The sequence below is a fragment of the Schistocerca nitens genome, chromosome 2 (genome assembly GCF_023898315.1).
Source record: "Schistocerca nitens isolate TAMUIC-IGC-003100 chromosome 2, iqSchNite1.1, whole genome shotgun sequence".
NCBI classification, from domain to species: Eukaryota; Metazoa; Arthropoda; class Insecta; order Orthoptera; family Acrididae; genus Schistocerca; species Schistocerca nitens.
Window position 1 is genome coordinate 202,748,793 of NC_064615.1, and position 26,581 is coordinate 202,775,373.

Genomic DNA, 26,581 nt, shown 5'->3' on the forward strand with positions numbered 1-26,581 from the left:
TAAGCTTTCCATATTGAGAAAATAACTTCAATGATCACTCACTCTTGACATAATATTCACTATACTCTTGAAATGTCGCTTCTACCACACAGGGCCAAGACTTGTGACCTACGCTTCACCTTCGAGGACTGCAAGCAGAGTCCCTCAGTTTTATGAGTTCCAAGCTGCTCCATGAGATTGTTCCAAGCTGTTCCAAGAAATTGTTGGATCATTTAGACCTTTCTGCCAATCTAAGGAGGAGAAATGCAGACATTTCATTGGCCAATTCATATGCAATCTTTCCTTTGACATGTCATCAGTGATGTTGTTCTCCCTGAAACTGTGTTTTATTTTGGGATTTAGATTGCAGTTGTAGGGCGGGAAGCAGACTACTTCGTGGCCTCTGCTCTCAGCTGTTTTATCCACTACATACACTTTCATGGCTGGTTTGTTTCCCTTTACTTTAGATAATTGTTTGGCTTTCCTTATTGAGTTGCTGCAGTTTGTCTATCTTGAACCACTCTAACATCGTAGTCCTGAAATCTTATTTATTAGGCACTTTGTTGAACTTCCCACTGTGATGTTGTGCATTATCCATACATCACATAATTGGGTGGAATCTTAGGAACCACCATATCTGCAATCTCCCCATCCCCTCCCGTCGACATCCGCTAGTTTCGTCAACTTCAAGATGTTTGCAAGTTAGTAGAAACAGTTTCTTGCATGAAATTTCTTGACAAATTAAAACTGTATGCCAGATCAGGTTCACAGGTCTGAGTCCCAGTCCGGCAAGCAATTTCAATTTGTCACAAAGTTTCTGGTCATGCACACTCAACTACAGAGTGAAAATTTGTTGTAGTTTCTTGTATGTTGCTGCAGGTACCTATCAAATTTAGTTCATGGAAGTTTTTTTAAATTTACAGAAGTTGTTTGTGTTCAGTACCAGTGTGAGAACATCACTATCGAAAAGGAGAATGGGACAAAGACGGATGGGTTGAAACAAATGCACGATTGCAACCCCTAAACACATACAATTGGCACCGCCAGTCAAACAAGTGCGAAATGAGTTTACCAATCAATTTGTTTTAGCAGAAGGGAAGGTAGAATGGCGGTTCAGATGCCTTTGAATTTTAGCTGTTTTTTTTTTTATGTTACTGTAAACATAAACGCATTACAGTTGTGATAAAAGTAGTAAATACTGCTTGCAAAAATTAAAAATTAAAATGCAGTCTCTTGGTGAGATACCACACTGCATTTTTGTGTCCTGTTATCAAATATTTGATTATACAATAGACAAGAGATGTTCAAAATGTGCATACGACATCCTCAAAGTTTTTAATCTAAGTCCTCTGACTTTAGTTAATGGAATAGTATGAGGGTGGTTTGAAAAGTTCTCGGAATCACCACGAGAGGTCAGTGCTAGCGCAATGAGTTGTTCACATGATATTCATTGGACTGTTGCCTGTAAACATGTGCCACATTAGTGCTCTTGGAAGAGAGCTGTGGCAGTGATGTGGCTCTGTTGCTGTTCCCTCATAGTGATTTGCAAAGATGGAAAACGTCAAGATTCGAGCATTAAGTACTTCATAAAGAAAGGTATGAAAGCAAAGGACATTCATGCCAATTTCCTGAATACACTGGGGGACTCTGCTCCTTCATATTCAACTGTTGCCAAGTGGACAAACGAATTTAAATTTGGCTGGGAGAGCTTAGATGATGATCTGTGCAGCAGTCGGCCAAGATGTGTCACTGCTCCATAAATCATTGCAAAAGTGTACAAAATGGTCATGGAGGATCGCCAATCGAAAGTGCATGAAATTGCTCACGCTTGCCAGAGGTCATCTGAAAGGGTATATCACATTTTAACTGAAGAATTAGAAATGAAAAAAATTATCTGCAAAATGGATGTTGCTTGATCAAAAACGCATGAGAATGGACATATCGGAACAATGTTTGGCCGGTTTTAGGAGAAACGAACAAGATTTTTTGTGTCGGTTGGGTGCACTGCTATACCCTAGAGACAAAACAACAGTCAGAGGAGTGGAACCATGCTGATTGTCTGCCACCAAAGAAAGCAAAGACAATTTCTTTGATGGGAAAGGTCATGGCATCAGTGTTTTGGGATTCGAAGGGGTTTCTGTTTGTAGATTATCTCCCCACTGGGCAAACAATTACTGGAGAATACTATGTTAACCTCCTGGACAAATTGCAACGAAAGATATTAAAAAAAAGGGAAGGTCTTGCAAGGAAGAAAGTCATCTTCAATCACGACAATGCGCGCCCGCACACATGTGCCGTCTCCATGGCAAAATTACATGAATGAAGGTCTGAATTGTTGCCACACCCGCTTATTCACGTGATATTGCTCCGTCAGACTTCCATCCTTTCCCAAAACTGAAACTTTTTCTTGGTGGACGGGTTAGGTTAGGTTAGGTTAGGTTGAAGATTCACTTCAAATGATGAATTGATAGCCAGAGTTGACAACTATTTTGCAAGCCTGGAGGAAACTCATTTTCGAGATGGTATCAAGGCACTGGAACATCGTTGGACCAAGTGCTTAATCTACAAGAAGACTACATTGAAAAATAAAAAACGTGACAGTGATGTAAGTACTTTTTTTCTAATCCATTCCAAGAACTTTCCAAACCACACTTGTATTTCTTGGTAACACCAGTATGTACTACCCTAACATTTTTTTTATTTTTGTGTTATGCCACAATTTTTATTCATTAATAAAAATGAAACAAATACTTTGTGTCTGGGGGCAGCTTGATGTTGGCAGTGCTTGCAGCAAATGAATGTCTTTCAAGTAGTGCTAATTTTCTCCGTGTCTGGCAGCACTTGTAAATTTTTTATTTTTTTAATTTTCTTTAAAGGTGGTGAATATTTCATCTATTGTGACCACGAAATGTTTTTCACACACTTTGGATGACTTTAGGTTTTGGGTTCTGCTATCATTCTTGTAATGCTGTCAGTACCATTTTATTGCATTTAATAAGATTATTTCTTTCCGTATTATTCTTAGATATCATAGAACCACTTTCCATTTATTTGAGATATATGTTCTTTAATAAACATTAGTCAACATCATTCTTTGCATCTACATCAGATAGAGACATTAGAATAGAACCCTTTTTATTAATTATTCATTTATCTTTTATTTAATATGTCTATTTATTTTATTAATTCACAATTCTAGCCAATGCATGGACTGTTTGACTGCAGGATCACAACTACAAATTATTATTTGTAGCAAGTTAGCTGCTGGGCATGAAAGCAGATTTGTGGGACTCAATTATTGAGCTAGTCTTTTTCAACAGAGCCATACATAGCTCAATTACCTAAAGTACAAGTAACCACAGGTAAAGTCGCAATTGGTTTGCTTCTGTAGGATGCCGTGTGGAAAAACTACTACTCAGAACAATAACCATTACTTAAATTTGCATGCTGCTGCCACCCAGGACTTCTCCCACAAGTTCTAGAAGGTAGTAATTCTTAAGCTAGACAAACAGGTCCTGATCACATCCTACTCAGTAAAGTCAGACCCAACTTTGGCGCCCACAATAACCAGGAGGACAAGTACATAGATGCAGTCAGCAATGTTATGTTACAATTTAAATGGCCTGAGGTATTCAGGACTTGGCACTATGTAACACATGACTGCAAATTTTGGAAGAATTATTCCAGGACAAGTAACAGTAAACTTGTTGTATTTTTTGGCGAGCTGGATTCAAGCAGTGAGCTGGAAGGAAAACATCAACTGTATGGATGTTTAGATATACCTCATAAAAATATTAATAGGTATATGGCTCTAGTGTATTTCAGTTATGAATAAATGCACTTACATTAAACCGTCTTTTATAGTACCTTCAATATACACTTTTCAGATTTCCTTTCAAAAAGGCAGTGTTTGTTTGTATCTGCATGTATCCTGAATTGATCTTGAACTGAATTGTTTCCAGATATGCATCTGCACCAGGACACAGTGACACTTGTTCAGTTTCTACTTGCCACACTGGAGAAGTGCCCTCGAAGCCAGCATCAGGCGGCTGTTCCAAAGGAGCAGCTAGTGTGAAAGCAGCACAAGGAGAGCTTAATCTATTAATGACACAGTTATTAGGAAACAGAACAGCTTTTGACTGCAACTCAACAAAAGACCTAATACATATAACTTTATTTGGTACAGAGGTGAATGAAAGGTAAGTAATGCATGTGTGCATCTACACCCAAATTTAAACACAGCAAGCAACTGTATGGTGTTTGCCAAAAGGTACATCATAATAATATACGACTCTCAACCCTCACCCCCCTCGACTCTCAACCCCCACCCCCTTCTTTCCCCACCTCTCCCATTTGTGATCTGTGTGTGAGAAGAAGAAAAGAACAAATGTTTGTGCACTATAGTTGAGATTTCTCTGATTTTATTCTCATGGTCATATTGTGAGACGTATGTAAGAAGACTGATCAGCACTACTCAACAATCAGTTTTACTAGAGTTTCCAAGCTACTTCCCACCGCAATTTTTTCCTTATGACTCTGTATCAGCAGACCATTAATCTTGACAACTGTAAACACAGAACAACTGATACAGCTCAAAACATTGTGACGAACAGTCAGAGAATCCAGCAGACAAGCGTGTTACATAATGTTCAAGGACAGAAAGTGTCATAAGGAATAAAAACAAAAGGCAGTACAGTGGATATTCAGTGATAGAAAAAGAGAAAATAAGAGCAATTAATAATAATACTGTGTTCATTTATCAAGGAAAAGCAGTCAGAGTTATAGTAGTATGTAATTCCATGTGTTATTTTTGGTCAGAATAAGCAGATATTTTTCCATTTTCATCTAGACTAAGACAATAAATTCTAAAGAAAGGATGATGCTCAGAATGAAAGGAGTTGACCCAGTGCATTTGGTGCTTTGCATGGAAATTTTGTTTTGCCCAATCATTCTGTCATCATTGGAAGAGATTATAATCATCCGACAATGAACTGGAAAAAATTACAGTTTTGTAAGTGGTGGGCATGATATTATGTTCTGTGATACATTACTAAATCTTTTCTCTGAGAGCCACCTAGAACAGATTGTTTGGAAGCTCACTCATGATTGAAATATATTAAATCTAATAACAAAAAATAGACCTGGTCTCTTTGAGGATGTTCACAGAGAAACTGGTATCAGTGACATGGGACAATTGTAGCAACAGTGATTACCAAAGTATGGAGAGCAATTTAAAAAAGTAGAAGGGTTTATATTTTCAGCAAACTAGATAAAAAGGTAGAAGTGATATCTCAATAAGGAACTAGAAACATTTATCTCTGGAGAGGAGCATGTACAAGAGATGTGGCTCAGGTTTAGAAGAATAGTTGACTATGCACTTGATAGATATGTAACTAATAGAACAGTTCATGATGTGCATTTGTATACAGTCACTGTAAAGAAACTTCTAAAGAAGTAAAGTCTACTGCATAATATGTATAAAACGAAGCAAAGGGCTAGAACAGGGAGATGCTGAATGAAAATCTTCTAGCTGTCAGCAGGGCGGCGTGTGAAGCATTCAGTGACTACCATAACAGATTATTATTGAAGGATGTCAAAAACCCTAAGCGATTCTGATCATAAGTAAAGGTACCAAAGTTAGTGTGCAGACACTCATGGGCAAGACAGGGACTGAAAGAGGGCAGCAAAGCAGGAACATTGAACTCAGTTTTCAAATCCTCCTCTACAGATGAAAAATTCAGGGATACTGCTCTAATTAAATTCTTGCACCACTGCAAAGATGAGTGATATACATATTACTGTCAGTGGTATTGAGAAGCAGCTGAAATCATCAAACTTGAACACGGCTCCAAATCCCGACAGAATCCGCAGAAGATTCTACACTGTATTTTCGACTGAGTTAGCCTCTCATTTATCTCTTGAACAGGAAACAATGCCAAGTACTTTGAGAGTAACAATAACAATCTCCCCCTTGCAGCCTCACTCTTCTCCCTCATATTTTCCACTTGTTCAGGCTACTCAGAGACGAGAATGCTATTGATGACCTCTAAGAACAGCTGAGACTGCAACCACAAATCAACCCTGCTGCTGGTTAAAAAGATTAATGAATCAATGGAATAAGTGCCTCAATGTACAGCAAGTGTAATTACTTTTTTTACACACAGATAGTTAGTTGCACATTCCATAATTCTGATCTCTCAGTATGATATAATGTTTGATGATAACTGAAATAAATGTCTGATGATTACTGTGAGTACTGTTGTGACTATTATTTCTATAGTTCACATTTTGGCATACCTCTTTATGACAATGGGAAGATTTCTGAGAATTGCTTCAGTAATATGTTGAAAGATAAAAGCTTCAGTTAAAACTGTTACTTTAAATGTGCTTCATGTACAGAAGCCAAGTGCATAAAGATCTGTAGTGGGGAAAAACAGAATTAACAAAGTCAGCTTCATTTTTTGTAAGCATATAAACTAAATGAAAGATTCATTATAAGTAATATTTCACAACTCAAGTGTTATATAGCCTGTTCACAAGAAAAAGAATGGATTCTGGGGGTTGTGCAGGGAGTGGAGGAAGCAAGCTCCACCCACTGATTTCCAGCATGTTGGGTGAGAGCCAGTGCAAAGGGGACCAAACAATGCCTGAGTCACACAGTACTGGCATTACACTTGTGATCAAGTATCAATTTATGCTCCAAGTGGCACTGACAGTGCCTTCCATTGGCCATTGTACCAGCTGTCAACTGCTGTGTATCGCGCAGCAGTGAAAGTAAATCCTGAAACATGCGTAACAAAAGCTTACAGGATTTGTGAAATCGAAATTGATGGTTTCATGCTGAATAATGGCAACAAAGAGAAAGGTTTGGATTTTGAGCATTTATTAAAAATGAATGCTGAATTGTAAGTAAACATAAGTCACTCAGAATCAGTCTCATTATATTCGTCATTGGCACATGAGTCATTATTACTGACACTACTGCCCGATTTATCTGTATCGATAAAGATTTCAACTACGGCTCCTGTGTACTTAACTGTTCGTTTCACTGAGTGAGAGAGATTGTGGACAACTCTTTATTTTTGCTGTCCTGCTTGCAACGTTCAGGGACAGTGTTAATTATTTCTCTTGCTCCATACCATCAAGTACTACTGATGTCTTGTCAACAGATGTATTAATTTGCAACACAGCACAAAAACCACTTCACAATGGCTACATACACAAGGTTTCATATTAAATTGCTGAGATTGGCTGTGGCTGGACACACAACATGAGTGGGCAAAGTTATCTGATTTATGCCAATTCACAACTAGGGAGTCCTAGTTCCTCTCTTTGTGAGCAGACTATAATTATATAGCAATATACACTACTGGCCATTAAAATTGTTACACCACAAAGATGACATGCTACAGACGCGAAATTTAACCGACAGGAAGAAGATGCTGTGATATGCAAATGATTAGCTTTACAGACCATTCACACAAGGTTGGCGCCGGTGGCGACACCTACAACATGCTGACATGAGGAAAGTTTCCAACCGATTTCTCATATACAAACGGCAGTTGAACGGCGTTGCCTGGTGAAATGTTGTTGTGATGCCTCGTGTAAGGAGGAGAAATGTGTACCATCACGTTTCCAACTTTGATAAAGGTCGGATTGTAGCCTATCGCGATTGCGGTTTATCGTATCGCGGCATTGCTGCTTGCATTGGTTGAGATCAATGACTGTTAGCAGAATATGGAATCGGTGGGTTCAGGAGGGTAATACGGAATGCCGTGCTGGGTCCCAACAGCCTTGTATCACTAGCTGTCAAGATGACAGGCATCTTATCCGCATGGCTGTAATGGATCGTGCAGCCACGTCTCGATCCGTGAGTCAACAGATGGGGACGTTTGCAAGACAACAACCATTTGCATGAACAGTTCGACGACGTTTGCAGCAGCATGGACTATCAGCTCGGAGACCGTGGCTGCGGTTACCCTTTATGCTGCATCAGACAGCACTTGCGATGGTGTACTCAACGACGAACCTGGGTGCACGAATGGGAAAACGTCATTTTTTCGGATGAATCCAGGTTCTGTTTACAGCATCATGATGGTCGCATCCGTGTTTGGCGACATTGTGGTGAACGCACATTGGAAGCGCGTATTCGTCATCGCCATACTGGCGTATCACCCGGCGTGATGGTATGGGGTGCCATTGGTTACACGTCTCGGTCACCTCTTGTTCGCATTGACGGCACTTTGAACAGTGGACGTTACATTTCAGATGTGTTACGACCAGTGGCTCAGCCCTTCATTCGATCCCTGCGAAACACTACATATCAGCAGTATAATGCACGACCGCGTGTTGCAGGTCCTGTACGGGCCTTTCTGGATACAGAAAATGTTCGACTGCTGCTCTGGCCAGCACATTCTCCAGATCTCTCACCAATTGAAAACGTCTGGTCAATGGTGGCCAAGAAACTGGCTGGTCACAATACGCCAGTCACTATTTTTGATGAACTGTGGTATTATGTTGAAGGTGCATGGGCAGCTGTACATGTACATGCCATACAAGCTCTGTTTGACTCAATGCCCAGACGTATCAAGGCCGTTATTACGGCCAGAGGTGGTTGTTCTGGGTACTGATTTTTCAGGATCTATGCACCCAAACTGCGTGAAAATGTAATCACATGTCAGTTCTAGTATATTTGCTCAAGAACACCCGTTTATCATCTGAATTTCTTCTTGGTGTAGCAATTTTAATGACCAGTAGTGTAATTGAGATTGTAGATTAGAAAGAGTTGCCATTATTTTCATAAATGCTTTTGTTTAGCTGTAACTTCCAAACTCCTGGTGTGCAGTACCTTTCTTTTTCAGAGAGGAAGACGTTCAGTTGAGCATAAAAAAAGAAATAAAGATAGATGCACGGAGACAGTCCAACTTTGCTGAATTGGATGCTGTTTCCAGGGAAATGACAGTTGATGATAACTGTGAAGAAACTCCTGGGGATTTACTTGAACTTCTTGACAGTCTGAACTGAAAGCTGTTTATTTGTATTGATAACATCCCTCAACAAATATATTTCCAGAGTATTAAGAAAGAAGAATAGAAAATGTTAATGAAAAACCAGTTTATATATATTTTTACCCTGTGCCTCAGAAGAGAAAAAGGTGTGAAAAGAAGTCCAAACAGAAGCAGGCATTTGTTTGTTTCCAATCTTCATTAGTATAATCTTTCATAAATATAAGTCATAATATAGTTAACACTCCTCAATTTCTTTGAAACGTTGATATAAGGCTTCTGTTAAGGGGTAGCACACTGGTTTACTGTTTGCTTGAACATTCATTTGTTGTCCAGTGCACAAAATAAAAATTAATTTAAGCACTAAATGTGAGTTTCCATGGACCGTACTTCAGGGTGATGTGTGTTTATGATAGTATTACTGCAATATATGACAATATTATGGTATGTGCTTGCAGTATTGCTAATGGAGTGGGCTATTGCTGAGGTATTGCCCACAAGGTGTGGAGAACATTTTTGTATGGCCATGCCATATGTGGCATTGCCCTTCTCTAAAAATGCTTCCCTCTTGTTTCCTCTTTCTCACGATGAAGTGCTGAAGTGTATAGTAATGTAATCTTAACTGTGAAACAATATTTCACTGCAGTTCAAAAGTTGGTGAACATACACAGAGGCACTTGATTGGTTTGTTGTCTGCAGGAAACTGGAAGTGGACACATGAGACAACCATCAATCTCATAAATGTGATACTTCGATCATCAGAACTATGGATCATAGAAAGTAATATACATACAGGACAGGATATTCTCACTGCTGCTTTTACATCAGAATATCTGCAGCAGTGAGCCGTTAGTTTGCATGGGTTCTGAAGACTTCAAAACTATATGTTAGTTTCACAGTGTATGTTTCTCCATTCATGTGCAGCAACTTGGCAACTTTTTCCTGTTTCTATTTTTTATTGTCTCTTACCACATTCAATAACTTGGTTGTAAATTACTGCATTTATGAAATTCATAGTTCTCTCACTGTTCTGGTAAGCCACAATAAAATTTTAAGGTTGATTATTATTTAAAATTTATCTTAATGAATTTGTTGAGGGTGGTGGTGGTATGTAGAGGGCACTTGACAGCAAGGTCATCATTGTGAATTCCTTGAGCCCTTCTACCAAAGCATTACAAACTTCTGGGAACTGGAGGGACATTGGCGAGAAAAGCAAATGCATGCATGGATCACCAGTAGCCAAAAACTGAAACATGATCATCAGTCTGGTTGCAGCTGATATAAAGTCTCTCTCACATTGGTATTGGCCTTATCAATTCTCAGACGAACTGCATTTATGATCTATCCTAAAGAGCATTTCGATATTCCAGTGAAATTGTGGAAAAGGTATATATCTGACATCAGTTTTAAAGTGTCAGGAGCAATTCACTCACTAGAGAGAGGGAGAGGGAGAGGGAGAGGGAGAGAGAGGGGGGGGGGGAATACAGCTACAAAACCTATTTTTATTTTTCTTGCTAACAGATTTCCTTTGTGGATTGCAAAAGCAGGGGACCCACAGTCACTTCCAATAGTGGGTTGGGGTTTCTCTGCCCAGGGACTGGGTGGGTGTTTGTGTTGCCTTCATCATCATCATCACTCCTGACAGTGGCTAGATTGGACTGTGTAAAAATTGGGACTTTGTATGGGTGCTGGTGACTGCATAGTTGTGCACCCCACAAACCAAACATCACCACCACCACTTCACTTCCAATTGTTCAGTTTCATTCATCTTGTGGCAATACTGTGACCTGTGTAAAGCATTTCTGGCGTGTTGCTGAAGTATTGTGAGCAGTTTGAATTTTCAATGGCCTATGCAAACATTCAAGCATATTAATAGAAATACTTAACAGAACATCCATGTGCACTTAATATCAAGCATTAATTAACTTGGATAACAGTGTATCTTTGCTATATCAATGTTTATAATGAGCAAGACTAAATTAATACAAAATTTAGAACATATTTCTGCCAAACATGCTTGATGCATTAAACTAATGTGGAAAATGCCCATTTGTAAAACAGTATATAATTTTGATTGTGATTATTGTTAGCAATGGGAAATCTTTATTGTACAGATGTAACTTCTTGCCTCTACATTCTCATGAAATGGTTCCCAAAGAGAGTTTTGAAAAGTATGTTATTTGGACTATAATACATAAAAAGGTTTTTTTAAAAAGTAATCGATCATTTTCTACAAAATGTTACAAATGAGCAGCACGAAGGTAGAGGAATAATTTTAGGTTTTATTTGTGAAAGAAACAGTGTTAATAAAGGTTTTATAAAAATTGCTTTGAAAGTTTCGGCAGAATGTAACTAATTGAGGACTAAAGGTAGCCTGTAAACAACTCAATGCCTCTCCTTTGTGGTGAGTTGTTACCTTTACTTGTAAATTATATAACTGAGGTTTTGTAATTTCTCAGGTTTTCTCTGGCTGACACTCCATATGAGTAGTCTGGTGACAAGCGTATTATTTCATTATCATGTAGCACCTGATGGTGGTGAAGTACTCTGCTAGAAATATTTTACCATCAAGACACTAATTCCTGGCTACACACTTGGGAAGTACATAAACTTAAGTTTCACATTTTTAAAACAGCAGATCCTGTCTGACTAATTACACACATTATCAGTAATTTTTGCCACTTGCTCTTTTTAGCTTTACCATTTGATGACAAAGAATATTTTGGAAACAAAATCTACGGTTTGCACTTATTCAGAAATTAATGGTAGAAAACTGATGAGCGTAACAGAACTGCACAGACAGTTTATCACAATTCATTGTACATTATGAACAGAAGTAAGTACTTTTAACTTTTGAGTTTATTCGAGTAATAAAAGTAATCTGGATATCCATGTTTTATATTGGTGCAATAACTTGGTGTATACCTAGAGGAATGATAAAGCTGAAGTCACATACAGTAAACAGGGCAAGCTGAAAATACCTGAAGGACAATGTATCTTTTGCATTAGCACCAGTTAACAAAGATAAATGTGTTAATATGAGGGAAAAATCTTTCAGCTATATTGGACTTGCTGCAGTCACTGTCAGCAATTCCATCTTTAAGGTGAGTAGCAAGCTTTGTATCTATCTTTTCAGAGCTGTTTGTATTAGGATACCTTATTTTTACTTCATTTTGCCACTTCAAGTTCAAGACAAGTCATCTATAAATAAGAGATTTCTCTCTCACTTTTGTAAGTGATCTGAAGTAATTTTATGTAAATCATGCCTTATAATAGCTCACTAGAATACTGGACAATACTCTATATTTCAGAAAAGTAGTGTCACAATATTAAATTTTCCCAATTTTAATATAAATCATGGTCATCTATAAAAATCATATGACACACCAGTGATAATTGCTTATTTCCTTATGCATACATATTATGAGTACAGAGCAAAGTATATTACACAAATGATTGTAGTGGTATTTAACTATATTTCATTGTTAGCTATAATAAAATGTAGTAGGACTACTCACATGGCCTCAGGATCAGACATATTATCTATTGAGATTTTACACCGAGTGCACTGCAAAATTAGTCTTTTTTTTCTTAGTGCATGTTTATCGAGAGACACTTACGGAGTGGCAGAAGTGCAGGTGTCTCCTGTTTCAGAAAAGGATAAGAGACTGTACACATGAGGCCGTATGAATAAAAAAGAGAACATTCTCTGAAAAAGTTATCAGCTTCATGTGATAAAAAAATTTGAAGCATGTTCTCTGGCCAGGGACTTCTTTCTCACTACTTCTCCTCTTGAGAAGGTCCTCAGTGCGTGTGTCTGCCTGCTGCATCTGGCACGAAACACATGCATAACCGTACATATCATTCAACTCGCTCAAACAGACAAACTATCACTGTACAAGTGTGGAACTGGTATTGGCGTGTTCCAGAAGAGTGCTACTAAATTTTGATTTTACTTTTATGTCCAGCAACAAATTAGTAAGACAATTGTGGACAGTCTACACAAATGCATTTCGGGCAATGTATATCTTTTTTTGCCTTCGGGGCTACAGAAGTTTCGCCATTTTTACTAAAAAACATTGTAAAACTTCACCTCTACAGAACTTTCAGAGCTCACTTCAAAGAACAGAGAATGCTCTTCACTTGCGAGAAACTTCTCTCTAGTTTTATTCATATGAAATCAAAGAATGTTCTTCACATTGAGCAACTTGCCCCACCCTTTTACTCAAGCTGTGAGAGCATTCTCAGGTGAAGTATATTCTCTGACTCTCTTTATTCATGCAAACCTGAGAATAAAGTAAATTCTCTGTTTTATTCATTTGACCCATTATTACATATCAATATAACTAACATCTGTCTGTTGTATGATCATAGAGCATGTTGTGAGCTTGTACGTTTTAACATTCCTGGAGAAAACAAAGCTTCTCTCAAAGAATTGAAAAGAGATTCAAGTAAGAGCACTTTTGTTAAAAACATTTTACTTTAGTCACATACAATGTATTGAATATAGTGGATACAGCTGAACAGGTAGACAGTCTTCTTAGGTCTCCAAAAGGTATTAAACACTGCCAACTGATGACCAAGTTTTGATAATGTAGAGTAGCTTCATAATATGTGATCAGCTTGAGAATCTAACTAATAGAACAGAGTATGTTCAACAGATATGAAACTTGGGTGTACCCAAGAAAGTGTAGCAGAACTGCTAATGGCCACATAGGGTCAACAGCACACTGAAATGGTCAGTGATAATGGTTCTGTCTACAGGAAAGTATCATTACTGGATGATGATATGTCACACAGTTTCTTACAATAGATTTTCATTTGGTGTATTAAATGACAGCTTTCTAAATGTGGAAATGCTTACCACAAGCAGAAATAACTCAACAATAATCAGTTAGGAGCCAATATATCCACCTAAGGATAAGTCTACAAACACATGAAACACACGAATGTAACAGGCCAATAGAAATTGTAAAAAAGTAACAGAACTGAAGTGGGAATATGTATGACCAAACAATGGTCAAGAATTTCTTTTTAAGTTACATGTAAGTTGAGATGGGCAAAAAGATTATCTTGAGTGAATGGAAAGCACTAGAATATCGATGGAATGTTTTCTTCTTCTTCTTCTTCTTCATGAAGTCTAGTGCTGAATTTCTCAACAACAAAGATGATAGGTCAAAATTTTAACACAGGTTGAATACAGAGCAAAACAGGAAAAATGTTAATATATCAATGAAAATAATTTTCAACTTTGGAAAATCCAAGACAAAATGAAATTATCTGAATTGGACGGAAATCGGTAGATGTGATCTACATTTGCAGACAAATAAATGATTACAATTTCAGAAAAAAAATGGCTGATCTATTAAAGAAAGCGCTTCAAAAATTGAGCAAGATTTACATGTTGATTCACCTATGGCCCTCATGCAAGCAGTTACTTGGTCTAAATCTACATCTACGTGATTACTCTGCTGTTCACAATTAAATGCCTGGCAGAGGGTTCAATGAACCACCTTCAAGTGGTCTCTACCATTCCACTCTCTTACAGTGTGCGGAAAAAACGAGCACTTAAATTTTTCTGTGCGAGCCCTAATTTCTTTTATTTTATCGTGATGATTATTTCTCCCTATGTAGGTGGATGCTAACAGAATGTTTTCGCAATTGGGGGAGAAAACTGGTGCTTGCAATTTCATGAGTAGATCCTGTCGCAACAAAAAACGCCTTTGTTTTAATGATTGCCACTCCAATTCACATATCATGTCTGTGGCATTTCACGATAATACAAAATGAGCTGCCCTTCTTTGTACTTTTTCAATATTGTCTGTCAGTCCCATCTGATGCAGATCCCACACCGCACAGCAATACTCCAGAACAGGGCGGACAAGCGAGGTGTAAGCAGTCTCTAGTAGACCTGTTGCACCTTCTAAGTGTTCTGCTAATGAATCGCATTCTTTGGTTTGCACTACCCACAACATTATCTATGTGATCGTTCCAATTTAGGTTACTTGTAATTGTAATTCCTAAGTATTTAGTTGAATTTACAGCCTTCAGATTTGTGTCACTTGTCGCACAATCAAAATTTAGCAGATTTCTTTTAGTACTCATGTGAATAACTTCATACTTTTCGCACCACACAGGTATCTTATCTAAATCATTTTGCAATTTATTTTGGTCATCTGATGACTTTACAAGATGGTAAATGTCAGCATCATCTGCAAATAATCTAAGAGGGTTACCAGATTGTTTCCTATGTCGTTAATATAGATCAGGAACAATAGAGGGCCTATAAAATTTCCTTGGGGAATACCAGATATTATTCCTGTTTTAATCTATGACTTTCTGCCTATTACTACAAACTGTGACCTTTCTGACAGGAAATCACGAATCCAGTCGCACAACTGAGGCGATTTTCGATAGGCACGCAGGTCGGTTAGAAGACCCTTTTAAGGAACAGTGTCTAACGCCTTATGGAAATCTAAAAAACATGGAATCAATTTGACACCTCCTGTCGATAGCACTCATTACTTCATGAGTATAAAGAGCTAGTTGTGTTTCGCAAAAACGATATTTTCTGAATCCATGGTGACTACATGTCAATAAGTCATTTTCTTCGAGATAATTCATAATTTTTGAACACAGTATATGTTCCAAAACCCTACTGCTAATCGATGTTAGTGATATAGGCCTGTAATTCTGCGGATTACTCCTATTTCCCTTTTTGGGTATTGGTGTGTCTTGAACAATTTTCCAGTCATTAGGTATGGAACTTTCTGTGAACGAGCAGTTGTATATAATTGCTAAATATGGAGCTATCGCATCAGCATACTCTGAAAGGAACCTGACTGGTATACAATCTGGACCGGAGGCCTTGCCTTTATGATGTGATTTAAACTGCTTTGCTACACCGAGGGTAACTAGTTCTATGTTTCTCATCTTGGCAGTTGTTCTTGATTGGAATTTAGGAATATTTACTACGTCTTCTTTGGTGAAGGAGTTATGGGAAAACCGTGTTTAATAACTCTGCTTTAGTGGCACTGTCATCAGTGACTTCACCGTTATCACGCAGTGAAGGTAATGATTGCGTCTTGCCACTGGTGTGATTTATGTATGACCAGAATCTCTACCAGATTCTGAGACAGAGTTTTGTTGCGGAAATGATTAAAATCATCTAACACTGAAGTATGTGTTATATTTTGAAGTTCTGCAAAACTTAGCCATTCTTGGGGAGTTTGTGTTCTTTTAAATTTGGCAAGCTTTTTTCATTGCTTCTGCAACAGCTATCTGATACATTTTGTGTACCATGGAGGATCAGTACCATCACTTATTAATTTACATGGTATATATCTCTCAATTGCCATCGATACTATCTCTTTGAAATCATTCCACATCTTTTCTATGCTTATGTGATCAGATCAGGAGGAGTCGAGACTGTCTCTTAAAAAAGTGTAAGAGCATTTTTATCAGCTTTTTTAAATAGATGTACTTTGCGTTTCTTTTTTATTTGTGTTACGGTATCCAGTCTTGCAGCAACTACCTCGTGGTCGCTAATCCCTGTATTTGTCATGATACTCCCTAATTTTCCAGGATTATTTGTTGCTAAGACATCAAGTATGCTTTCACAACCATTTATGCTTCGAGTGGGCTCATGAACTAATTGTTCAAAATAATTTTCTGAGAAAGCATTCAGTACGATTTCAGATGATGTTTTATTCCTGCTGCCGGTTTTAAACGTATAACCAGCATATTGAAGTCGCCACCGACTATAATTGTATGAGTGGGGTACTTATTTGAAATGAGACTCAGGTTTTCTTTGAACTGTTCGGCAACTATATCTTCCGAGTAGGGGCATCGGTAAAATGATCCGATTAATAGTCTAGTCTGATTGTCAGGTGTAACCTCTACCCATGCTATTTCTCAGGAACTATCTAATTCAATTTCACTACAAGGTAAACTACTTCTGACAGCAATAAATATTTAATCTATCCTTTCTGAACACTCACTGTTAGGTCGTTTGAAAAAATTTCGGATGAACTTATTTCTGGCTTTTACCAGCTTTCCATATCTATAACTATTTGAGCCTCAGTGCTTTCTATAAGGGCTTGGATCTCTGGTTCTTTCGCAACACAGCTATGACAATTTACAACTATAATACTGATCATTTCTACAACTACCTTACTGTGTTTTACCTGCCCCCTTTTAGATGGATGCCCTTTCTGTGGTTTCCTGAGACCCTCAACCTAAAAAACTGCTCAAGTCCCTTCCACACAGCCCCCACTACCTGTGTAGCCGCTTCCTTTGTGTAATTGACTCCTGACCTGTTAAGTGGAACCCGGAAACCCACCACCCGATGGCGCAAGTCAAGGAATCTGCAGCCAACATGGTCACAGAGCCGCCTGAGCCTCTGATTCAGACCCAACACTCGGCTCTGCACCAAAGGACCACAGTCAGTTCTGTCAACGATGCTGCAGATTATGAGCTCTGCCTTAATCTCGCAAGTAAGACTGGCAGTCTTTACCATTTCCGCTATCCGCCCAAAACCAGAGAGAATCTCCTCCGATCCAAAGCGATGCAAGTCATTGGTACCGACATGGGACACCACCTGCACCCAATACTCTTCATGGCATCCAGAAGCACCCTTTCCACATCCGGAATGACTGTCGCCCCCCCCCCCCCCCCCCTGGCACGCACAAAGAGTGCACACTGGCAGCCATGTTCCTAAGGGGCCCCATTACGCGCCTAATGTTGGAGCTCACAACTACCAGGAAACCCACCCTCTGTGAATGCCCAGACCTTGCAGGCCGAGAAGCTCTAGCGGTTTCCGGCAACTAGAGGGAGCAGTGTGGTGCTGGTGTGCCAGACTCCCACTCCCACTGTATTATTGAGCTTACATGGAGTTGTTTCATCGATCTTCTTTTCAGGATAGCCGGCTGCGATTGCCTGCCCAACTTCTTCTCCGAAGATAATATGCCGACAATCTAGAAAAAAAAAATATGCCGCCAATCTAGAAAGCTCTAGCAAGTCCACCATCTCGACCTCGCGAAAGTAAGTGAATAAAGGAAGTGTCTTATCTTTTCTTTAACAACATTCAACTGTTCTCAATAATGACTGACGTAGCACCGTCACGGAGTACGTCGTGTTTGCTCCTTGTGCTGGGCGTGTAACTTCTGAGGCGAGTGCTGCGACTACCTGCCCATGCCGATCAACCGCCCGATACACGCCAGTCTTACACACACACAATCATGGCGCAGAAGACAAAGTTCCACTTTCACACACTCATCTTTAAAATAATGCGTGTTCGAGACTGTGGAAATACAAGTGTGTCTAGAATTTACCCCGAAATTCTTGAGGCACTACATATCCCTCCCCTTAGCTTGAACGCATGATATTTTATACGAGGTGTGTTTTTTAAGTAACGTTTTGCCACAGCGCTGTGGTCGGTGTTCTGTGCATGCGCACTGGGTACCTACATCTGTTTTCTATGCACTGACACCATTACAGTCGGATTATTCCTTGTTTACGTTGTGTTCCTGATCTTGAAGAAACACCTGGGCAGTCAGTGTCTTCAAGATGATGACGAAGTCAAAACAGTGGTGATGCAGTGGTTAACAAGTTAGGCAGACTTCTATGAGGAGGGCATTCAAAAACTGGTACAACATTATGACAAGTGCCTCAATATTGACAGAAATTTTGTAGAAAAGTAGATTAAGGTACAGGCTTTCATGTAAAAATAAAATTATTGAGATATCTTAGCACGTCTTTTTTTAATTTCAAAACGGTACTTACTTAAAAAAACATGCCTCGTAGATGTTTATTATGTACATCAATATTGTATTCATATAATATTAACTTACAGTTCAATCAGTTTGCATGACATTTCTTTTAACAATTGTGTGCTTAATCTATAGCTCTCCTTTTTTTTGCCATTTTACTACCATTATAAAACTTGAGCCTTTGATCAATGTTGCAGTCAGCTCTTTCAAAATCTAAAATTCGTGAGGACAAGAATTTTTCCGTTTTCTGTTTCCTTTTCCAATCGTAAATTCCAAGTGTGCATGACCCATGCGTATTCTGTTGTTTGCTCTTACTTTGCTTATTACTTTGTCTAAGTATGTATTTATTCCTTATTACAATCTGGAGGAACTCTGGGTAAATAAAGGTGGCTTTTTTCGACCCTTGTAACTTCACATAACAGTGCTAGTGGAAAAGAAATTTAAACTAACCAGAAAACTCTCTACCAAAATGTATGACTTTTGTCACAATACTGCGGGTTGATACTATGAATGCATTCCCTCCTTCCGTTTTGGTAGGCATGCCCCTTTAAACAAATTCCTAATATACTATGGCATAGGTCAATCCCCTTCTTCGTGCCACTGCCCGCACAGAATAGGTCAGCCCTTCTTAGGTCTGTGCCTACCTGCCCGTTTCCATCTAATCACTGCTGGGTGTTCCTTCCTTCTCCTTCCTGAGTAGGTTTCATAGTCCATTGCCCTAGTATACATCTTTATGTACACTGTAATTCAGAACTACCTCGAAGAAAAACTAAAACTCTACTTTACCCCTCCCACTTGCTACTCAATACTTCCTTTAACCCCTTAGGGTCCCCCCTTACTCTTCCAGTCCTAAGTTTCCAATAGACACCACACCTGGAAATAATATATATAGGGAAACATTCCACGTGGGAAAAATATATCTAAAAACAAAGATGATGTGACTTACCGAACGAAAGCGCTGGCAGGTCGATAGATAGATATACATATATATATCTAAAAACAAAGATGATGTGACTTACCGAACGAAAGCGCTGGCAGGTCGATAGACACACACACAAAATTCAAGCTTTCGCAACAAACTGTTGCCTCATCAGGAAAGAGGGGAAGGAGAGGGAAAGACGAAAGGATGTGGGTTTTAAGGGAGAGGGTAAGGAGTCATTCCAATCCCGGGAGCCGAAAGACTTACCTTAGGGGGAAAAAAGGACAGGTATACACTCGCACACACACACATATCCATCCACACATATACAGACACAAGCAGACATATTTAAAGATAAAGAGTTTGGGCAGAGATGTCAGTCGAGGCGGAAGTGAAGAGGCAAAGATGATGTTGAATGACAGGTGAGGTATGAGTGGCGGCACAGGGTGTCTGCTTGTGTCTGTGTATGTGCGGATGGATATGTGTGTGTGTGCGCGCGAGTGTATACCTGTCCTTTTTTCCCCCTAAGGTAAGTCTTTCTGCTCCCGGGATTGGAATGACTCCTTACCCTCTCCCTTAAAACCCACATCCTTTCGTCTTTCCCTCTCCTTCCCTCTTTCCTGATGAGGCAACAGTTTGTTGCGAAAGCTTGAATTTCGTGTGTATGTTTGTGTGTCTATCGACCTGCCAGCGCTTTCGTTCAGTAAGTCACATCATCTGTGTTTTTACAAATATATAATTATTCATATCCTCCAATAGTTTAGGCCCAAATCAGACCTAACTGTACACTGGTTGGCTAGGCAAAAATATGATCTAACTATTCGCGGATGGCAGGAGAGACTGGCTGGTTAGGCAAAAATATGACCTGACAATCCATGGAGACTGCGTGGGCTGCTGTCGACACTACAATCGAGACCCCCAGGACAAGTCACGTAGACCAGCAATGGCACCCCTGGAATAACCGAGAACGACGTCATAAAATGTTCCAGCAGGTATAATTTTTTTTTTTATCCGTTGCCATCCATGAATACCTCTGCGCACAGGTTTGTATGGAAAACTGGTGAAGAGATTACATTCAAAGACTACTTTCGACAAAAATAATACCTAAATATGATCGGATTCGAGATCCTTGATGGTTGCTGTTAACTCACCTTTACATCAAGACTAGAGCAGAGCATGTGTTTGACTAACATATTACAAAACATTACCAAATGCTTCAGTCTTGACTTGATATAACAACTAATCCATCAAGGTGATTATATAAGTGGGGATCCTAGCACCCGTAAAACAAGTAAGACTGCGTATAATGACAAGCTCACTTACTGCTACCTCAAGAAGCAGTATGACTTTGATATCAATGATTTGCTGCAACTCTTGCATGTTGGTCTGCCATGTCAAGACAAGTATGCTGAAGTACTAAACTATATGACAGTGTAAGAGGATGAGAACAGAATAGTATAAGACTTGAAGAGAATTCGGTGTGGGAAAACAAATATTGTAGTAACACCGAACCCAACTCGGGATCTGATGGTCGTCACAATGCCTGTTAACACAAAATGTTAACATCCCTGGAAAAAATACCACTTTATATCCTTAACATTATATTTCCCTTTTTCTTCTCCTGTTGTAGGATCCACTAAAAATAAGGTTTTTTGGTGGATTACCTATTGCACCCACTAAGGCCCCACATACTTTTGAAAAAATTTATGCATTTCTTTCTTCAGGGCAGAGCTCAGAAGATGCTGTTTTACTAGGACTAGATCATCGACCATATACTGAGGTTATGTTTGCTTACTTGTTGTTGTGCTTTCTTAACTAAGTTCTTAGCAACTATCATTTGATTCAGTTGGTAATTAGTAGTAGGTTGTTCTGGCCACGTAAAACACTTAATAAGTGGTTCACCTACAAAGGGTTTACCTACTACTTCCAAAGGAGTTAGTCTAGTTGATAAATGTGGTAACTCATTTAAAATAAGCTTGAAATATTTAATTTTTGTCACCCAAGACATATGGCTTTCATGGCAGTAAGTTTCCCAATTTCCTTCATAACTGTTTCACATGGGTTAGAAGACGGGTTATAGTTGGATATTAATATTTGACAAATCCCTTCCCATGCTAAAATCACTCTAAAGCTGTTACTAGCAAATTGAGGTCCATTGCCAGAAAGAAATCGTTTTGGTTTGCCTACTTTGAGAAAGTATTGTTGTAGACAATGTATCACTGTCAGTGTGTTTGCTTTCTTAGTAGGGTGGAACTTCACATACTTCGCCCAACATTCTATGAGGACAAAAATGTAAGCTGCTCCTTTCTCTACCTTATTCAGGATAAGTTTAAACTCTATCCACAAATTGTCCATGCCTTTCTTAGTATCAGCAAGTTCTGAAGCTAAACGTGATGGAACGTTGTCCGGGTTTCCGCTCTCGACAACTTTTCAGTTGATCAACTCCTCTACCTGTTCTTCCAGACTGCTTACATTTATGGTGTCTGAGGTTGCTAGCTTTTCCTTAAAATTTCTCTCCACATAATCTAATCGAGTTTTGACTCCTGCAATTTGCAATTGGACAATGGGGATCAGTTAATCCTCTCTTTTGATGCTATCTTTTAAGGTGTGTAGTTTTTGTCTCACTGCACAGAACGTACCATTACATATGTTTTGAAATGATTGTAATTTTTCATTAAATTCAGACTCTATATTGTTATACTTGTCTTCAATATCAAATTCTAATTTCTGGGTCAACTGCTGAAATTGATCATCCTGCTTTTGGTTAAAGTCCGTAAACATTTGATTTATTTGTCCAGTTAAAGAATTACTTAATCCATTCTTTATATCTACTCCTAAATTTTCACCTTATCATTTAACACTTCAAATTTAGAATTTAAAGCTTCACTCTGCGCTTCTAATTTTTCACTTAAAGTTGTACTTATCTCATTTCTCAAGGAGTCAATTTCAGCAGTTGCAGCTACACTTTGTCCCTCTATTTTTTCCCTTAACAAAGCATTTTGAGCATTTGGTTCTTGTTTTAAGAAGCTGAATCTGCATCTAATTTTTCACTTAAAGAGGAAATTTGAGCAGTTATTAAATTTGCTAATTTAGTCCAATCTGGGATCTCTCTATTAATTCTTATGGCCATGCCTGGTATGGAAGTTTCTATAGGTTGTTGTTCCTGCTCCATATTTGTATTCTTTTTTGACCTTGTGTTCATTAAAAAAATCACCTCTGTGAATAATGACAACACTACTTCACATTCAAATAGTTATTGTCTTTAGCTCACCCGGCATTGAGTTCTAAGCTGCGTCAGTGAGGTGTAGAATCAGCACTGGTGAATAGCATGGGCGCCGGCAGTGTCGAACGTTGGTCACGGCAGTGGCAAGCAACTCAAATGGTAACCAGTAACGGTGGTGGGTTACTGCTTTGGCGTCGGCTGGTTACTGTGTGTGTGTGTGTGTGGATTGCTTCCTTCCCACACCCAAATCTTCTTAATCAAATCCTACGAACCAATTTCTCCGTCTTGTTATTAAGGGTTGCTATGGCAACTCTCAACTTCTTGTCTCAGTTTACTCCAAAAAATTCCTCGAGTCCTGATCACTTTGGTCGCCATGTTCTGGCAGTTTCTGGCGACTAGAGGGAGCAGTGTGGTGCTGGTGTGCCAGACTCCCACTCCCACTGTATTACCGAGCTTACGTGGAGTTGTTTCGCTGATCATCTTTTCAGGATAGCCGCCTGCGATTGTCTGCCCGACTTCTCCGAAGGTAAGATGCTGTTTTGGAGGAATTTTTTATACTCTTAAAATAACTCTGTACACTCAGGATACTTTTAAAACAATCTCACTATATTTTCGCTTCCACAAACAAGACACCATATAAATGATTCATTTATTGTAAGCCCAACAATTACCAGTCCAACAGATACTTTGTAACAAATACATTCTAGCAAGTCCACCATCCGGACCTCATGAAAGTAAGTGTCTTTTCTTTTCTTTAACAACATTCAACTGTTCTCAATAATGAATGACGTAGCACAGCCACGGAGTACGTCGTGTTCGCTCTTTGTGCTGGGCGTGTAACTTCTGAGGCAAGCGCTGCGACTACCTGCCCGCGCCGCTCAACCGTCAAATACAGTCAGTCCTGCACACACATAATCGTGGTGCAGTAGACACAGTTCCACTTTCACACACTCATCTTTAAAATAATGTGCGTTCAAGACTGTGGAAATATGAGTGTGTCTAGAATTTACCTCAAAATTCTTGAAGCAGTACAAATCTTTCTCTGGAACAGTGTGGACTGCATCTGGCTCAGAGACCTTGTCAGCCACAGATAACACCCGAAACCTGTTTGTCAAATGACCTGGGGAGGCCCTACGAACGGCCCTCGGAAAGTATTTCGCTGCCTGCCAGAGTTTGGAACAGTCTCCCATTCAACCACGGGTGAGGAGCAGGCAGTACTAGGACAGACACAGCAGTGGACCAATCGGGGAACATGTGGGCCTTGCTTGACATCCCTCGCATTCCTACATCCGAACCCCCTCAGTGATACCCCTTTGCAGCAGCCTCAAACTGTGTGATGGAAGACAACACTGCTTGGAGCTGTGAGTGAAGGGTCACCAACTCAACTTGCATCTGTACACACCAGTCACAGTGCGTATCCATTACTGAAGTCACTCCTGTTTGAAACTCCAAGCAGCTCTGTCACTGGCAGTCTAACCGACACTGAGCTGTTCTAAGCAAAACAAACAAAAGCCTGTATGATACAAGGGTCAATAGCAATGGTGGTACAGTATGCTACACTGTTTTTAAAATAAACAGTTGTCCCTAGAAACCACACAAGAAATTACAAAAATATACAAATAACTACACAGGTAACTGAAAGTAAGTCACTCCTATTTGAAGCTCATAAAAATATGTAATAAACAAACATGTACTCACTTGATTGGCATCAGGAACACGCAGTGTTCTCTCACTGACCGGCTAACCGACCTGAGTCATCGTGCCAATTCTGTCCAATTGGCACCGAGCGAGGTGGCGCAGTGGTTAGACACTGGACTCGCATTCGGGAGGACGACGGTTCAATCCCGCGTCCGGCCATCCTGATTTAGGTTTTCCGTGATTTCCCTAAATCGCTCCAGGCAAATGCCGGGATGGTTCCTTTCAAAGGGCACGGCCGACTTCCTTCCCTAATCCGATGAGACCGATGACCTCGCTGTCTGGTCTCCTTCCCCAACACAACCAACCAATCTGTCCAATTGGCGAGTTAGACTGTCAGAATCGTGAAATGGTTGGAGGGCCCCTGCCCATAATGCCCCAACCGTTCTCAAGTGGGAAGATATCCAGCAACCATGGCTAAGACAGGGTTTGGCAAGCATAAAGACAAGCAGTAGAAACTCTTGCTGTGTGCGGACAGGCATTACCTTGATGAAATTTAAGTCCAGGGTGGCTTGCCATGTAGCCCAACAAAACAGGGTGTACAATACCATTGACTTGTGCTGTAAGGATGCCACAGATGGCAAATGAAGGGGTCCTGCTGTGAAAAGAAATGGCACCCCAGACCACCATTCCTGTTTATCGGGCTGTATTGAGGGTGACAGTCAGGTATCCTATCGCTGTCTGTGGCGTCTCCAGACATGTCTGACTGGAGTAGAAATGTCCTCAGTGACAAGTTCTGCTTCGAACCCGATGATCTCAGCAGATATATGTCTGAAGATGTCCCAGACAGTGGCAGGATACCAACCTAACTGTTGCCTGCCATATGGCCCAACAACAATTTGGTTGTCATCTGCAGCAACCTTACATTGTTGCCCTTCATGACAAGCCATCTTGCACCTACATTTCAGCAAGCTAATGACCACCTGCACGTGGTAAAAGTTTCTACTGCTTGTCTTCATGCTTGCCAAACCCTACTCTGGCCAGCAAGGTTACCGGATCTCTCCCCAACTGAGAAAGTTTGGAGCATTATGGGCAGGCCCTTTCAACTATCTCAGGATTTTGACGATCTAACGCACCAATTGGGCAGAATTTGGCATGATATCCCTCAAGGGGATAGCCAATAATGCTGTCAATCACAGCCAAGCTGAATAACTACTTGCATAAGGAGCAGAGGTGGACCAATGCATTGTTGACTTGCTCAATTTGTGAAGCTCTTTCTCTTGAATTAATCAGCCAATTTTTCTGAAATTGTAATCATTTGTTGTTTGTGTGTACATGTACATCACTGCTACCGATTTTCATCCCACTCAGGTAATTCCTTGGGGGTTCTTTTTTTTTGTTAGCGTGTGTAATGTAACTGGATAGACAGAAAAATCTACTCAACAGCTGAAGGAGGGAAAAACAAACACACACACAAAGTAAAGAAATTGGAAAACTTTTGGAGTGTCAGTGTCTCCTCGTTCTTGTAGAAGAACTGAAGAGGAAGAAGAAGGACTGACAATGTTTAGGAAATGGGGACAGTTTGTAAAAGTCGCCCACAACCGGGGAGAAAAATGTTCAGGTCACAAAAGCAGATATAGCAAACTAAACGGGAGAGAAGACAGGAATAGTTACTGAGAAGAAAAGCGGCTAGGTGGATGATGAGAACCAAGCATGTGTTGTAACCCCAGTTCCCAGCTGGCCTTAATTTGCGTTAATTTTTTCAGTCCCGGCGTTTCTTCTCGGTAACTTTTTCTTTCTTCACTCCATTCCAGTTTCCTATACCTTTTTTTTTCTGACCTGTATATTTTTCCCCACCACCCCATGTCTACCACATACAATGCACTTAGATTTCTGCTCTTATTAACTCTTGAACAATGTTTTGTCAGTCAGGTTTCATATCTTGTCCAGTGCCGCCCCCAACAACCAGTCTTTCCTTCTAATCCTGTCCAGTAAATTGCCCTTTATCTGGGGTTCTTGGTGACTTTTCCCAACTCTCCCAATCTCCTAA

The 26,581-nt window shown here is 39.7% G+C and overlaps 1 protein-coding gene across 2 annotated transcripts in view; it reads left to right on the plus strand.

The window, feature by feature from the left end:
• Positions 1-10,428, plus strand: part of LOC126235905 (protein OSCP1) — a 64,840-nt gene extending 54,412 nt beyond the window's left edge. For both annotated transcript variants that reach the window (XM_049944852.1, XM_049944853.1), the window contains exons 5-6: positions 3,942-4,178; positions 8,841-10,428. In XM_049944852.1, coding sequence (XP_049800809.1) covers positions 3,942-4,178; positions 8,841-9,003 — 400 coding nt within the window. In that variant the 3' untranslated portion in view covers positions 9,004-10,428. The remainder of the gene's footprint in view (positions 1-3,941; positions 4,179-8,840) is intronic.
• The last annotated feature ends 16,153 nt before the right edge of the window (positions 10,429-26,581 follow it).